Source organism: Heliangelus exortis, chromosome 24 (genome assembly GCF_036169615.1).
Source record: "Heliangelus exortis chromosome 24, bHelExo1.hap1, whole genome shotgun sequence".
NCBI lineage: Eukaryota > Metazoa > Chordata > Aves > Apodiformes > Trochilidae > Heliangelus > Heliangelus exortis.
Window position 1 is genome coordinate 3501315 of NC_092445.1, and position 16177 is coordinate 3517491.

The 16177-nt window shown below is 49.6% G+C and overlaps 1 protein-coding gene across 2 annotated transcripts in view; it reads left to right on the forward strand.

Moving 5' to 3' along the window:
- The first annotated feature begins 4157 nt into the window (after positions 1 to 4157).
- The window catches only part of MAN1C1 (mannosidase alpha class 1C member 1), a 64552-nt gene continuing 52532 nt past the window's right edge, over positions 4158 to 16177 (forward strand). The window contains exons 1-2 of one of the 2 annotated variants that reach the window (XM_071768088.1): positions 4158 to 4261; positions 5260 to 6269. In XM_071768088.1, the coding sequence (XP_071624189.1) occupies positions 5697 to 6269 (573 nt within the window). In that variant the 5' untranslated portion in view covers positions 4158 to 4261; positions 5260 to 5696. Of the gene's footprint in view, positions 4502 to 5259; positions 6270 to 16177 lie in introns of both variants that reach the window. The other variant, XM_071768087.1, reaches the window with a different exon arrangement.

Consider the following 16177-nt stretch of genomic DNA (forward strand, 5'->3'; position numbering starts at 1 on the left):
TACATTATTATTACAATTTAGCCTTTCAGGTGCCTCATTAAAATCCCTTCTACCAGTTCTGGGAATCCATCAGAGCTTGGTTTAATCTAACAAGCAATCATGCTTTTTGCTCCCTGTTTCTTAAGTAACACAAGGCAACAAGCACACTCTCCTATTACATACACTGGGAAACTGCCATCCACTTTCACACAGAATATAACAAAGTTCCTGATTATTCAGGCTTCTCAGGAGCCTCCTGTCCTCTGCTTGTGTTTCTAAACCCTTAAAAGAATCAATATCAGGCAGATTTCTTCTGTCCTGATTCATTACAGGCCATGGGGGAATTGTTTTCTTGTTCTCACTGCAGGTAGATGAGTCCTGCTTTGAGGAAGTCCAGGGCTGCTGTTTGCACAATACAGCAGCTTAAATGTATGGATTTCCCCTTACCTGATCCCAACCAGGTGGTGACAGTCACTGCAGTGGGCCTGGCAGCCTCCACACATCTGAGCCTTTCACAAACCTCCGACCTTGGTGCTTGCAGGTGAGGAGAAGCCCTGGGAGAGACCTCGGCAGCTTTGTCCTCCCCAAAGTGTTTCTGAGTTACCCGAGGGAGGGCCCGGAGTGGCAGCAGGCAGCAAGCATCCCACACAGTGCCAGCCCTCTGATCCCAGCAGGGAGCTGGGGCAGCTCAGGAGATCAGGCTGCAAAAAAGCTGAGCAACAAAATCGGGCTCCACACCACGGGAAAGCATCAGGAAGCCACAGGAAAGCATCAAGTAGCTTCAGGAAAGCATCAGGAAGCTTCCAACTGCAGAGGGACAGACGGCCCCAGGCTCTGTCAGCTGCCAGGCTGAGGTTTTTTGAGGCTGTGGAGGGTTCCTTCCTTTCCCAAGCTGGCAATTCCACCAGGTTTTGTTGTCACCTGTGCTCTGTAGCAGCTATCAACAAAGTTGAGGCGTCTGGTTTGCATTTATTGTAAACCAATGTTGTTGTGGGGTTGGTTTCCTTTGCCAAACTGTTCACTCTGCTCCTGCCTGCCAGCACCACGCAGCTTTTCCTCCTGTTTGCCTGCTCTTGCCTTTCTTTGCTGAAATGCCTAAAAATCACAGGTCTGAGTGGTGCTGAGAGCAGGAAAGGGCTTTCTGGCCAAGAGCTGGAGTGCTATTTCAGCACATGAGAGCCATCCTGGTTGTTCCTGCAGCCCAAATGGGAGCGTTTTCTACAGTGAGAGGGGGGAAAAAACCCATCAAGCCTGCTTGAAAAGACAGGCTGGAGACCTGAGTGTAATTATCTTGCCCAACTCTTTTGCCTCAAGTATTATCTATCACTCCGTCGTTTCCTTCCTCATAGAAAGGTAGATATTAGATTCTATTTTTCTTAGGGCCATAAAAAAAAGGTAATTTTCTCTAAATTATTTCTTCCAGTCCTGCTGAAACCAAGCATCACAATGCAGCACGACCCCCAGTCTTTCCAGTAATTATACTCTGCCTCCTAACTCCTCCAACAATTTCTCAATTTATTTGGCTTATGTCTGGAGCTGCAGTCATGCACAGAGACAGAGTTTTGTCTTATTATTACACAGGCTAAATTGCTTTAAAAATGTAATTAAACATTTAACTTGAAGACAATGCTTTGTCCTCTTTCAGAAGAACGATATCTTGATTCAAGCTAATTTAGAAAACCTTTAGTTCCTAAGCATTTACCTTCAAGACAATGTTATGCTAAACACAAAGCAAAACAAAACGATTTCTTAATTTAACCTAATTAAAAGATAAGCCTGCAACTTTTCTATCACTGCTGCATAAAATGAAGAGCTAGGCATAGCCTTTTGGTTTCTTTGGAACTGTAATTTTTCTTATCCCTCTGATTTGTTCTCAGCTGTCAATTTTATTATCCTACTTGATGCCCCCAAATCCTCTTAGAAAGCAGAGCTATGTAACCTTTTTGGTCCTGGAGCCATCTATAAGAGGATCAAGGGACCACCACTGCAGTAGCAGAGGTGTTTGGTTTGGTGGGTTTTTCTTTGGTTGGTGGTGGTCGTTTTCTTTTTTTATAAGGCTGACAAAATGTTGCCTGCTGCTTGAGGTCTGCCCAGGGAAGAGGAGATGTGTGGAGGATGAAGGATTGGTTTCATTCAGTCTGAGGGGCAGGCAGGTGTTGGGAGAAGGGATGATGGAATCACAGGGAGTGATGGTTTCTTGCTGGTGCCAATCCCTGGGGGTCCACTGGTAAATGCATAAGGCAGGGCAGCAGTAAAAGCCTTCCCAGCTGCTCAAAATAATGGAGCTGGCAGCTGCCTTTCAGCTTTTCCTTTACCTGAGCTGCCCTGTGAAGGAACAGAATCCAGACGTCCCCTGCAAGGATCTCCCCTGGGCTCTGAGGAGCCTGTGGAGCATCTGCTGTGCACAGGGAGGCTTTGGTGTGACCTGCCAAAACGGACTGGGCAAATTTATTCCCTTCTCCCTCATGGGGCAGGGACAGGAGAGCAGCTGTGCAAAGGATTCCTCAAGCAGCTGCTCCAGATGAGAATGTGGCTGCTGGGAGATGGTGCCCACATCTTCTTCTCGCTCAGGCTGAGCTGGTCCTGCCTGCAGAAACCTCAGGGGGTTTCAGAGGATGTGTTTGAAAACCAAACAATCAAGATGCAAATTTGCCTCTGAGGGTGGTTGTGGTCCCAGTCCAGCGGGCACCCAGGAGATGGAAACCATCAGCAGTCGTGTCAGGGTAAGGAGAGGTGAGGCAGGATGGGCACTGGGCATGGCCGGGATGAGAGCTGCTCCAGAGTTCTCTTCCCAGAGCTGCTCTCTGCCTGCTTTGTGTCACTTACTGCACTTTTTTTTCACAGGGAAATGACAGCACGACAGAGCAGTTCAAAATGTGGAGCACACTCGTTCTCAGCTTGGCAATCAGATCAGGTGTTTCTTTCTCGTGGTGTTGGTTATTTATGAAGGAGCACACTGAGCACAAGAAGACGCAAACAGCAGATGATTTCTTTCCTCACAGATCCGGCTCCTTTGCAGCCTACAAAATGTTCTCTTTTAGCTCTTCCAAGTTTAGTCACATCAGTACTTGGGTGGATGCAATTTACCCCTTCCTGTAAGTGTTCTTTTGCAGCAGTTCCTCCATCTCAGGGTCATGACACCCAAAAACCACCTCAGGTGACCTCTTCCAACTCAGGTGACCTCCTGCACCGGCTCTGTTTTGAGCGATTTCAGGTGATGCTCTTTTTTTTCTTCTTCAGTTGCTAACTCTGTAGCTTTTAAGTTTTTTTTTTTAATGTTGATGAAGTAAAACACTTCAGTTCACCATCTGCACCTCTGGTATAGTATTGCCTCAGAGGGTGATGGTGAGATTTAGTTTGTTCTTACATGGTGTGTTGAAGGTAAAGAGCTTGGAGTATTTAAGTATTTGGGATTCAGACACAGAATATGCAGAGTTGGAAGGGACCCATCAGCATCATCAAGCCCAATGCCTGTCCCTGTGTAGGGAATCACACAATGTGCCTCATGGGAGTTGACTGTGGGTTCATAAAACTCCGAAAGGGAAGTTTTGTGTGCAGAAAGATGGTTCCCAAGCCACAGCTGGCCCCTCTCTTACAGCCTCAGCTCCTGCTCAGAGACGAGCTCCCATGCCAGGCAGTGAAAGGTTGCGATATCCCAGGGAACAAGACCCCTTTGAGCCTCTGGCACACACCAAAGTTAGGGCAGCAGGTTGTGGGGGCTGCCCGGGTCAATCCGCCCCTCAGAATCCCTCCCAAGAGCTGAGGGGAAGCCGCCACCTCCTCCCCTCGCCCGCCCCTCACAGCCTCTCATCCCGCCTCGCGCCCTCAGCCCCTATTTAAAGCCGCTGAGCCCCCTCCGCCAATCGCAGCGGGGATGGCTCTTGCGCCGCAGCCAATGGGAAGGCCGGCTGCAGGAAAGGGGCGGGGCGAGGCGCTCGCCCAGCTCGAGCCGGGCAACTGTGGTAAACAAGGGGGCGGGTCTCGCGGCTTCGCTGGCGTTTGGAGGAGCCAATGGGAGAGGCCGAGTTTTGCCGGAGAGCCAATAGCGAGCGAGGGCGGGGAGCGAGCGGTAGGGCGGGCAGGGCCCGGCTTGCTGATTGGCTGGCGGCTCCCCCGCCCCCTCCTCCCCGAGTGACCGTTGGCAGGCGGAGGGGCGGGGCCGGGGGCGGGGCCGCGGGCGCTGTCGCAGTGAGCGGTGGTGCGGGCGGGCTGGGTGTGCGGGTACCGGGCAGTGCAGCCCGGAGGGTCCCTTTCGGCGGGGAGGAAGGCGGAGCGGGAGGAGGTGAAAAACAGAGGCCTCTAAGTAGCTCGGTGCAGTTAGGTACTTCCCTCCTGGATAGGCAGGAGAGAGGAACCTTCCCTCTGGAGAGCCCGGCAGGCAGCCAGCCTCATCCTCCCCTTAATTTAAGGGCATTTGTAAGCGCTGACAGCAGGCAGGGGTGTTCGCTTTTGCGATACGCAGGCAGGACTGAGAAGATTTTGTTCCCTATAGGACCCACAGTGGCTTGGATTTGTCAGAGGGGTGAGTAAACAGGGCTGGGGGTAGAAGAGCGTCTGCCCTGCGGGTTTGACGGCGCCCGGGGACAGCGCTGTGCCTGCCCCTAAGAGTGAGGGTGATCTGGGCTTGTAGGTTGGTCCTCAAAACGTGTCCTGCTTTTTGAAAGGGGTCCTGCTTGCCTTCCTGGGCTGGAAGTTGAGTCTTCCAGTGCATGTAAGGAGGGGAGTGGGGGGGGGAGAATGAGTAACTCTTAACAGAGAGGCAGAGAGATCCGTGAAAAAGGGGGAATTTGCCGGGATCTATTTAGCAAAAACGATATCCGTAGATTTTTTTTTTTTTTTCCTCATGAAACTTAGCCCAAGATGAGCTTTCCGCATGGCTTGTTTGCAGCTCCATCGTCTCCAGCCCTCTGCGGGTGAAAGCAGCTCCCGACAGGCTGGTGAGGAGCGGAGCGGCCTCGTCCCTGTCTGTCTGCTCCCTGTCCCTGGGAACCCTGCTCCTCCTGGGGTTTTCCTCGCTCCTCGTCAGGGCGCGGATCCTCCTCTTGGCCCCAGGGCTGTCCCGACAGAAGAGCCCGGAGCTATAGGGTTGATGCAGAGCTGGGAGCTGCTCGAAATTAGAGAGTTGATGGCAAGTCCGGAGAGAGGAAAAACCATCTAGTGTGTCTGGAAGCGGGGGATAAGGGGTAGGGAGGCGGCAGATCCTCCGGGACAAAGGCTGTAACGCCGGCTGCATCCTTCTTGGGTGTTGAATGAACGCGTTCTTATTTCCCCGCCTCGCAGAAATGCTGCAGCATGGGTCCACCGCCTAGAGAGAAGGGATCGCACCTCCTCGGCACCGCTCGCTGAGCCAGCCCGACAGCAGCCGTCCGGCGAGCAGCCTGCACGGGGGACTGACACCGGGAGCAGCCCAGCACCGCCGCTCCACCGACCGGCTCTGGCGGGATGCGCTCGCCGCCGCTTTCATGCCAGAAAGGGAGACTCTGAATCGCCGCTCCGTGCCCTGCGAGCCTCTCGGGCAAAGACCCCGGGCAGCGGCGGGGCCCCGTGGCGTAGCCCGGTCCGGAGCCATCCACGTGTCACCCTCCGGCGGTCGCCGGTGAAGGCGCCCGTTCCAGCCGGTGGTGCGGGGGAGCATCCCTGAGCCTTTCGCCGCAGAAGGCAGCGGCGCTCACCGGGGCGGCGGCGGGTCCCGCCCGGCGGCCGCGATCCGGTGCCCCATGGTGCTGCTGCGGAAGCTGCCGGGCATGCCGGGCTGGCCGGCGGCGCTGGGGCTGCGGCTGCCGCAGAAGTTCCTATTCCTGCTCTTCCTCTCGGGCCTGCTCACGCTGTGTTTCGGGGCCCTCTTCCTCCTGCCCGATTCCTCCCGCTTCAAGCGCCTGTTCCTGCCCCGCCGGGCCACCGCCTCTGCCTCCTCCTCCTCTTCTTCCTCCGCCTCCTCCTCCTCCGCCTCTTCCACCCGCGACACCGACCTGCCCCGCAGCCCCCCTGCCGCCGCCGAACCCCGCCACGCCAGCCCCGCCGCCCCCCGCCGCCTCCGGGAGAAGCTCCGCACCGCCGCCCGCATGGCCGGCCCGCCGGCCCAAACCGCGCCGGGCTCCCGGCAGCAGGTGCAGGGCGGCGAGCGGCGAGCCCAGCCCGCCACCGGGGAGACCCCCGCCGCCGCCCGGCAGACGCGAGCTCCGTTCCGTTTCGACTACGAGCGGTTCCGCCGGAGCCTCCGCCACCCGGTTCGGGGCAGCCGGCCAGAAGAGGATCCCGAGACCCGCGCCCGCAGGCTGAAGATTAAAGAGGTGAGGAGCTCCCGCACCGCCCTCACCTCCCCTCACGGCCATGTCCCGCCTCAGGGCCATGTTCCCCCTCAGCCCTCATCCCCCCTCACGGCCATGTCCCCCCTCACGGCCATGTCCCCCCTCAGCCTTCATCTCCCCTCACGGCCATGTCCCCCCTCAGCCCTCATCTCCCCTCACGGCCATGTCCCCCCTCACGGCCATGTCCCCCCTCACGGCCATGTCCCCCCTCAGCCCTCACCTCCCCTCACAGCCATGTCCCCCTCAGCCCTCACCTCCCCTCACGGCCATGTCCCGCCTCAGGGCCATGTTCCCCCTCAGCCCTCACCTCCCCTCACGGCCATGTCCCCCCTCACGTCCATGTCCTCCCTCAGCCCTCACCTCCCCTCATGGCCATGTCCCCCTCCGTCCTCACCTCCCCTCATGGCCATGCTCAGCCCTCACCTCCCCTCATGGCCATGCTCAGCCCTCACCTTCCCTCACAGCCATGTCCCCCCTCAGCCCTCACCTCCTCTCACAGCCTCATCCTCTCCTTGTTGCTGCCACCTCTCCTCACACACCCCTCACTCCCTCAGCCTTCCTCCCATTTCCCGCATAGGCCCCTTGTGCCCCTTCCTCCGTTCTTTTCCCAAGGGAGGTGACAGGGTTTGGGGGTGTCTCTTGCTGGGGGGGGTGGCCCTGCGAAGGCCACACTCATGCCTGTTTCTGCACACACCTCCTCTCCCTGGAGAGGAAATCTTTAGAGCAGCCTGGTGGGGAGTAACTAGAAATGAAAGAGCTGAAATTAAGACAAAAGCAAATTTCAATTTGGTTATCAGGAAAAAAAATAAAAAACCCCAAGAAAACTGTAAAACAAACAAAAAAACAACCCCAAAACTTGCTTGGTGGGAGGTGTCTGCTGTTGTGCAAGATACCCCTCCTGGGGTATAGCTGTAAACCTGGTCACTTTACATAAAGGCTGATAGATGACAAAATTTGAGGAGATGGGTGGATGGGTGGATGGATGGATGGATGTGCCCTCACACCTCAAGGAGAAGGTGTGAGGGTGGCTGTCCCTGTCAAGTCCTTTTGTCACTTGCTGGAGCTGACATGGAACTTGGTACTTGCAAGCAGCATCCTGAAGGATCCCCTGGCTTAGACCCCCGTGAGCCTCAGTAGCCTCGTGGGTGGGGTCAGGGGGTGTAGGAGAGGGGGGGGAATTTGGCCTGGTGCCTCCAGTTTGTGCATAAAACCCTGGCAGCCTCAGGGATGTTGCAGAGCTATCTGTGACCTAGTTAACCAAGAGCTACAGATCCCATGTAGTATGGAATTGTTTGTGACGGATCTTCTGCTGTGATGGATGACCAACCTGGAGTGAATTTTGGTCTAGTTAGAGGTGCCAGTAAGTGAAATGCATAGATTTAATTAAGCTGAGTATAAATTTCCAGGGCTTGCTCTCTCACAGAGGTGCAGGTGCTCAGCAAAGATGCTGCCCCAGGTTGAGCAGAGAAGTACAAAGAGTCACACACTGAGGACTTTCATCCTCTGTAACCTGCTTTTTAAAACCAGTGTTTTAAAGCTCCCTCCCTGCTATCTCTGTCAGTCATTAAAACAAAGGCTGGACCACTGGTAAAATTCCAACTTCTCTGCCAGGCAACCAGACACAACACACCCAGGGGTGCTGGCTTTCTTTGTGATCCCAGGCATTGCTGAGCCATCCTTTTGGTCAGCATCTCAGCTGCAGGGTGTTGAATATTCCAGCACCCATCCCTCTGGAGTGCCCGGAGTTGCTGAGCCTTGTACTTAAATCCTTTGCAGACTCTTGCTTTTAGGGTGTCCTAGGGTAGCATGACATACCCCTGAATAACCCAGCTTCCATGCTGTACAAACAACTCAGAAATCAAATTTATGAAAGCTAGTAGAATACAGTCCTTTTATTTGTAGTTAATTATTTTTTAAATACAGGATTATTGCAAGTTGTATGGATTCAGCCCCATCTGTTTATAACAGCCATAATCAGTGCCGGGTAGCAGAGTAAGATTTTTCAAGGATGAGAATCCATAAATAGTAGTTTTATGCTGACAGCTAATTACTCTTCAAACAGAGCTCTTATTCCTTAAAAGTGCTTGCACTTCTGGTTATTTGGAAAGGGAAACAAATACGGTGCTGAAATAGAGACTGTGCAAAACAAGGGGTGGTGGTGCAGCTTGTGGAAGAGATAAGGTGTGTCCTTTTTTCTGCTGATTGAAAAGACACGAGGAAAGCAAAACAAGAGAGGTTAGAAGACAAATGCTGAATAAAATGGAACAAATGGGTAAAAAAAAAAATTAAAAATGGCAAGGAAGAAATAAGTCAAGTCATGATACAGAAATACTCCTCACATGATGTGAGAGATGCCAGCAGCAGCAGGTAGTGGGGTTGCTGTCTGTTTTAAGGTGTTTTGTGCAGTAGCAGCAAGTAGCTTTTCTCTTTCTTTCAGAGCTTTAAGCCCTGTAATTTGCTAAAATGTGTTCCAGACTGTCCTGGTACTTAGAGTTTTTTATTTCCTTTTTCCTTGTAGACCATTCTTACAGGTCAGCACTTACACAACAGGGAGGATGGATATGGAGGGGATTTGTTGTTGTTTTTCACCCTCACATCTGCCTGTCAGAGCTCAGATGAAAGTCAGGAGAAAGAACTGGCGTGTGATCAAAGCCTGTGGCTGATGCCCAACTTAGAGACTTGGGACTTTCTATTTTCTTGTAGAAACCTTCAACCTGAGCAGGTGTCTCTTTTTTGTTCCCACCCAACCTCTACATTGCTTGATCCTTCAGCTCTCAGCAGTGGGTGTGTCATTAATTTCTGGGCTGTTAATGTGTGGAAATTGTCAACTAATCCAGTCCTGCTAAACTTTTTCTGCGTGAAAGATAAATGTTGTCCAGAGTGGGAAACCCTCTGCTGTGGTGTCTCCACTTCTGTTTGGGAAAGCTTTGAGCAGTGGAGCTGCAGATTGAGGAGTCTGGCCAGGGGTGTATCTGCCTGGCTCACTTATGTTCTTTGAATGCCACATTCCTAGTGGTGCAGGAAAGAAAAAAGGTGGATTAGCAAGTTGAAATGACACAAAAGAGTCTGTTAAAAAAAAGTAGATACTGCAGTGACCTGAGCTGATGTGTGCATGCAGGTATGCTGCTCTGCACTGGTGGGTAACTTTAGCAGAGTGGCTTTTTAGGTTCAGCTTACCTTTTAAAAACAAGTCCAGAGTCAATAAGCAGTTGTTTTTCTGAGAAGGAAAACAGAGAGCACCTGTATTGCTCAAGCTGCTTACTGCAAAAGGTCGTTGGTCACCTGGAGAATTGCCTGGGATATACTGCTGTGTGTTACTGTGGGCAGCTGAGTACTGTGGGCACTCTGACCTTTTGAAGAAAACAGCAGTAAAACCAAATAACAATCTCCCCATGCTGCAAGTTGGGAAATTTAAAAGGGCCTGGGATTACTCATCTCCTAAACTGACCTCTGAAAAACTTGTTGGTTCTGTAATTGATCAGTCATGTGTGGCTTCAGGGAATAACTAATTTTTTTTTTTTTTTTTACTTGTTCCAAATACTAATCACTGATGTTCAGAAAAAAAAAAAAAAAAGTAGTCAGAAAGTGACTGCAGAAATGCCACAGTGGGATTCCATATTTATTTGCTTTCTACAATTTCCAGATCAAATTGGTTCAGCAAAAAGTCAAAATGATTTCCCTTCCAACTGCTGCTACTGCAAACCCAGCCTCAGATCTGGGAAAATCAGACTGTGTGGTTTCTGCCTTTTGCATCATAACCAACCAGTAATAAAGATTTTTGCTGTTGGAGCTGAGCTGACAGTTTTACTGATGATGGATGAAGCAAAGCAGGCTGCTGCTTGTTGTGTTTTTGCTGTGTTGACTTCGTGGGTCTTACAGATAGGGAGGCAGGGGGGAGAGAACAGCATTCCTCTAAAGTGCTTTTGTACCAACCCTACTAATGCTGCCCAGTGCTTAAGGACAACCAGAGCAGCCAGCTAGAGCAGAAAGTGTCCATCAGTGAAATTAAAGTAGCTACCTTGCTTCCAGTCATGGATGTGAGAAAAATAGGAACAGAGAGAGAGATTTACCCATTTTTTTTTCTTTTCCTCTTTGGGTACAAAAGGCAAGTTTTCTTGCTTGATGTCTGAGAATACCTAATACCTTAACCTGACAGTGTCCTTTGTCCCTTTCAAACAAGGGAATATGTCAAACCCAGGCAGGCTTTTAGTCCTCTGCTGGGATCGTACCCTTGGTTTTGACACGTGCATTCATTTCCTCTGGATTAGTAATACTGAAGCCTATTTGTTCCACGGTGCAGTTCTCTTCATCCTGGCTTTTCTTCCTGTCTCCACCTTCATTTGCCTCGCCTTGCTGTCTGCTGTCCTCTTTTAACACAGATCTAAAGATGTATTTGCTTTCAAAAATCAGGCCCCGAGGGGAAGAAGTTGTGTACATGGTTACCTCCATCACTCTGCGGATTAGCAGCCACCTATTCAGGTAGAGCAGCCTTTCAGACACAAATATCTCGACAGTTTGTCACTGAAAGATAATTGGGATGAAACAGGAATGCTTTCAGGAGCTCAACTTTTGCTGAAAGTTACTTGGTGTTGGCTGCTGAGTTGCCTTTGTGTGGTTTTGACAGCCCTGACCCCTCCTGCAACGACAAAAAGGGTGGTGGGGGGGGCAGAGCCGGGGAGCTGCTGCTTCTTCTCCTTCTCAATTTGTGCCGCAGCCCTGACCCCTGGTGGGAGCAGTGTCTGGTCCTTGCTTCTTGCACACCTTCTTGGAGGCAAGCCCTGGGAATGCTGAGGATTTTCCATGGGTGCCTAAGCACTGGGAACTGGTCACCAGTAGGAGAACAGGGCTCCAGGCAGGTCTCAAATGGAGTACCTAACAGTAGGATGTTGTGAATCACATTATCACTTGTCCCTGAGCCATCTCTTTTCTGAAGCCAGCAGTACAAACATTTCCAACATCTCCCTTTTGTTATACCATGCAACTTCTGGTTTTTTTTTCATTTGAGGAAAATGCCTTTTCTTTCTGTAATCTGGGGATGAGCAGTGCTACAAGCAAAATAAGGTAATCCATCAGGGGCTGTGCCTGAGTCACACCACACACAGCCTGAGATGGAAAAGCACCTCCTGATGCACATCTTACTGAGGTCCAGGGAAAATTTCTAATCCTTTCTGCTGGGCAAATGTAAATCCAGTGAATTCCAGCAGACATAGTTTGGGAGCTGGGGGTGAAGAAAACTGTTCTCAAGTAAAACACTGAAACAAACTGAAAGGATGATCTCAGACTACTCAGGTATACCACAAGCAGAACGTAATTCTTTCTCTGGGGTAGAAATACCTTTGCAATGAGAGAATTTCTCTGCAGTTTGAAGCACTGGCTGGCCTGAGGCTTGCTGGAATTTTCCTTTGCTCCATGTTTCTTCTCGTGCATTTATTTACTGAACCTGTGAAAAAGGGTACTATGCTGTAAATCCCACAAATGATGCATGCAGTGTATTTCTTGCTTCGCTAGCCTCGGGTGGATTCATGCAAACAAAATTTAAACCTAACCTGTCTCAGCCTCTTTTGGCTGTAGGGTATGCAGTTAATTGACTAAAAATATATTGGCATAACGTATGGATATAGAAAATACGTGGTCTGGGCTCAGTGCTGCTTGCCTTAGAGATGCCAAGGGTACCTTGTACACTGATATTACTCTGGTTGAGGGTGTTTTGGAATGTGGAAGTACTGTGCAATTTGAAGAGATTTGTTCTTATCTACAAAATCTAACCCTGCAAGCACTTGTTCCACAGCAACTAAATCTGGTGTAAGGCTGGTTTATAAACTGCCACTTAAAGACAAAGCACTAGTTGCACAACAGCAAAATTGTTGGAGTGTGAACCTCTCCAGGCAGATTACAGATAATGACTGAATGCAAGGGCTGGACGTGGTGCAGTGAATTTCCAGGACACACAGAGGGGTGTTGTGTGGAAAGAGCTATACCTTGCTGAATTACTTCAGTGATAAAAATACACCTAAACTCTTTGAAAGGTCTCAAATGTAAAGACAAGGAGTTCAGGGCAGCAGGGCTGGAGCTGTAACCACATTCCTGGACCCTCAGGGAGCAGACCCAGAGTGGATGTAGTCTAAATGGGGGTCATGGAGCTGGGGGGGGGTGTGTATCTGCTGTGTCACCTCAGTTAAGATTCCATCTTTCCTGCCAAAGTATTTATAGAATCCTGAATAACTTTTTAATCCGTGATTCAATCTGCTCCTTAATGGGTGAAAGATTTTTTTATCTAGTGGTTTTTTTTCCTTTGGATCTTTCTAAACTCTTTGAAAGGTCTCAAATGTAAAGACAAGGAGTTCAGGGCAATAGGGCTGGAGCTGTAACCACATTCCTGGACCCTCAGGGAGCAGACCCAGAGTGGATGTGGTCTAAATGGGGGTCATGGAGCTGGGGGGGGGTGTGTACCTGCTGTGTCACCTCAGTTAAGATTCCATCTTTCCTGCCAAAGTATTTATAGAATCCTGAATAACTTTTTAATCCGTGATTCAATCTGCTCCTTAATGGGTGAAAGATTTTTTATCTAGTGGTTTTTTTTTCCTTTGGATCTCTGTGCAAAGCTTTACCAGATGCTGTTAATCACCCATGTTTGGTTTACTTTCTTAGTCTCTTATTGTTTCGATGGTTTATAATTTTGTTTCAATGTTTTTTAAAGTATCTCAGTATTTAAAACAATTCATTTTTGATGGGAGACAGAGGGAGAAAGGAGAATGTATGTTGGCTCAGTCTGTTATTTAGTTCTGAATAGAAAACTGACATGAAGCTGTTGAAAGGAGAAAGGAGGAAAGAATATTCACTTCATTGGTGAGAAGAGGAAATCTTGTGCTTGGAGCATTTCAATTTTTATACTTGGGGAAGAGACTGAATTTATATTTCCCCTCCCCCCCCCCCCAAAAAAAAGTACTTTTCCCTGAATGCTGTGAATGGGTTTGGCATGAGGAGCAAAGCCACTTGGATGATTGCTGTCTTTGCTGCACATCCCCTTGGCACTCCAGTTCATCATATGACACAATATTTTGGAAGGGCTCCAGAGAAGCTGTCATGGGCAGTGGTGTCAGTGATCCATGCATAATGTGAGTGGATTGTGCATGATGGACCCAAACCATTGTAGGGAAGAGAGCACAGTGGGAACACTGGAGGACTGGAAAATAAACATCCTCTTATTTATGGGACAGGGAGGTTGCTCCTTTGTGTTCTTAGTAAAGGGGGCAGAGCATCTCCTGCTAACTGGAACAGGACATTTGGTCCTGGGTTCTGTGTCTGATGACAGATTCATCTTGTCACTCTATGGACCTGGGATGCACCTCTGTCAAATGGACACAATTTTTTTTATCCTTCCCAGTGCTCCCCTCCCCCCATCTGTGTGGAGCAGAGGCAATAATCCAGCTCTGGGTGCTGGGTGCCCACAGCCCTTGGCTGCTCAGTTGGCAGAGCAGGAGCTTGTGCTCTTCTCCCCTGCCTTGAGCAGGGCAGTGTGTGGCTCTCTCTTCCAGTCTCCTGGCAATTTGCACTGAACTTGAATTTCTTTGTGACCTTTACTCTCTGACAAACCTGACTGAAGTTTTCCAACTCAGAAATTACTGAGAAGGATGGGCAGACAGCTGAGCAGAGAGCAGTTCTTGGGTTTATTTGAGCTAATTGTTCTGATTGTTGGGAGCCAGGAACTCGTTAGCTGGAATCTGGCCTCCAACACTTCTATTGCTTGGCCATAGAGCTCTTCTTAGGTTTCTCTCTCTCTTAGTTTATTAATGGGTAGAATGATATCCTAAGAGTGAAGCTGCAAAGAATAATCAAGAGGTTTAGGAACTCGACAGCATCTCATCATGGCAACAGCTCTTGCACAGGATGATGATGCACAGGGAAGCTGGATGGTCAGCACATCCTAGAGAATCTCTTCTCTCTAAGAGCTGGGAGTTGCTTCAGAGGAAGTCAGTGACAAACTCCCAGTGATTTATGGAGCAGGATGGCTCTGCACTGAGAACTGGAACCGTGTTAGGAACGTCCAAGCAAACTGTGTTTGAAACAGGGTTCTTGCTCTAATTGTGTTAACATGATTTCCCTGGGCAGTAAAGAAAGTGCATAAGCATGTACTTTGCAAAGTAACAAAGATAATTATCATGTAATCACATTTCATCCATGGTGAAGCCCTCCTGCTGGCTGGGTTAGCCAGCCCAGCTCACAAAGAAAATGCTTCCAGTGGAAATGGGGATGTTTCTGGCTCTTCTTCTGGCTTAGCCTCCATTTTCCTCTGGAGTTTCCTAGGAGGGACACACACTTATGTTGGTAGTTCAGCATTGACTGAACCCAGGCAAATCCTTGACTCATTTCTGGTGTTGTTTTGGTTTTCTTTAAGGCTTTCCTCCAGCACTGACAGCTGAAACAGAGCTATCCTTGATCATCTTACCTAGCAGACATCTTTGTATATTAGTGAGCTCACCAACGCTGTCACTGCTGGGTGTGGTGAGTTTCACTGTGGGTGAGTCTTGGTGAGTGGGAGAGGGTGGAAGCTTGGTGCTCAGCTCTTGGAAGCACCAACAGTTTTCCTTCCTTCTTGGAAGGAAGCAGCCAGAACAGCACTGAGGGACCCACTCTGCATTGGCAGGCACTGGAGCTTGTGACCTAGGAGGTGCTTTCTGCCTCTAATGTTGATGAATCTTTATGGCTCTTTTCTTTAGTTTATTACCCACATCCCCTAATTTGCCTTCTTTTTTTTTTTTTTTTTCCTTTCAGGAGTTCATTAATCATTGTTGCATGGGGACTGTCTTGTGCAGTGCTGGAGGAGGGCCAGGGCCAGGGCCAAGCCCTGGTTCCTCTCCTGATGGTGGGGTCAGACTAAAGCAAGGCAAGATTCCTTCCTCCTGCCAGCTGAATTCTCATATTGTTCTAACATCCACTCCACCAACTTCAATTTTGCTAAGGATCCAGTATTTGCAACCTGTTTTGTATGATTTATTATTGACTGAGGGACTCCTGGAAGAGTTTATCAGCCTCTGGCTAATACATTTGCTGTTGTGGTCCAAGAATTTCTTGTAACACTTTTGTAAGGTGACAGCTCTGGCATGAGGCTCAAGGAGGGCTGCAAGCAAGGTTTTTGTGTCTGTTATTAACTATTACCTTTGACAAATTATTGGACTAATCTCTACTGAGTACTTAATGCTTGAGAATTGCTCCATTCCTCTCTTCAGAAGTTCAAAGCACAACTAATTCCTGAAAGGGGAGAGGACAGCAATGCTCCAGTCTGTCCCTTGGAGCAAGGAGTACAAAGACAGATGAACAGCAGGTGAACCAGCAAGAAATCATTAAACTAAACTCATCCTCCCAGATCTCTCCTGTTTAGCCACCCATGTGTGAGATAAAGCAGGAGGTGTGCTGGCACTTCCCAGCTTCCCTCCTTTCTTCTGCTCCACACTTGGATTGAGACAAAGACAGTATCCAGACAGAGGTTTCTTCTCCTCCCAAAGTCTGTTCTCACAGCTCAAAACAGAAGGGATGCAGAGTAACTCTTGACCCGTATTGACTTTTTTTTTTCTTTCTTTCCTTCCTTCAGTCATCCCATCTGTTTATGACTGCTTCTTGGGCCCTTGAGCCATCCTTGTGTCAGAAGCAATTCACTCTTTGCCAGTGCTGGGAGGAAGGAGGCAGCTCAGATGTGTGGTCCTGAAGTGGAAAGAGAGAGATGTTGAGCCTCCCACTGAACCTCTGACTCTGCTGAGTTTCATTTTGAATGTGAAAGGGCTCTTTGTATCTTACAGTGTGGGTCCTACTCAAAGCTGTGAGTCCCTTCTCCAGATTTAAAGCCTGACAGAGACCTGTTCAGTCTGTTCAGGTTGGCATCAGCCAAAATTGCC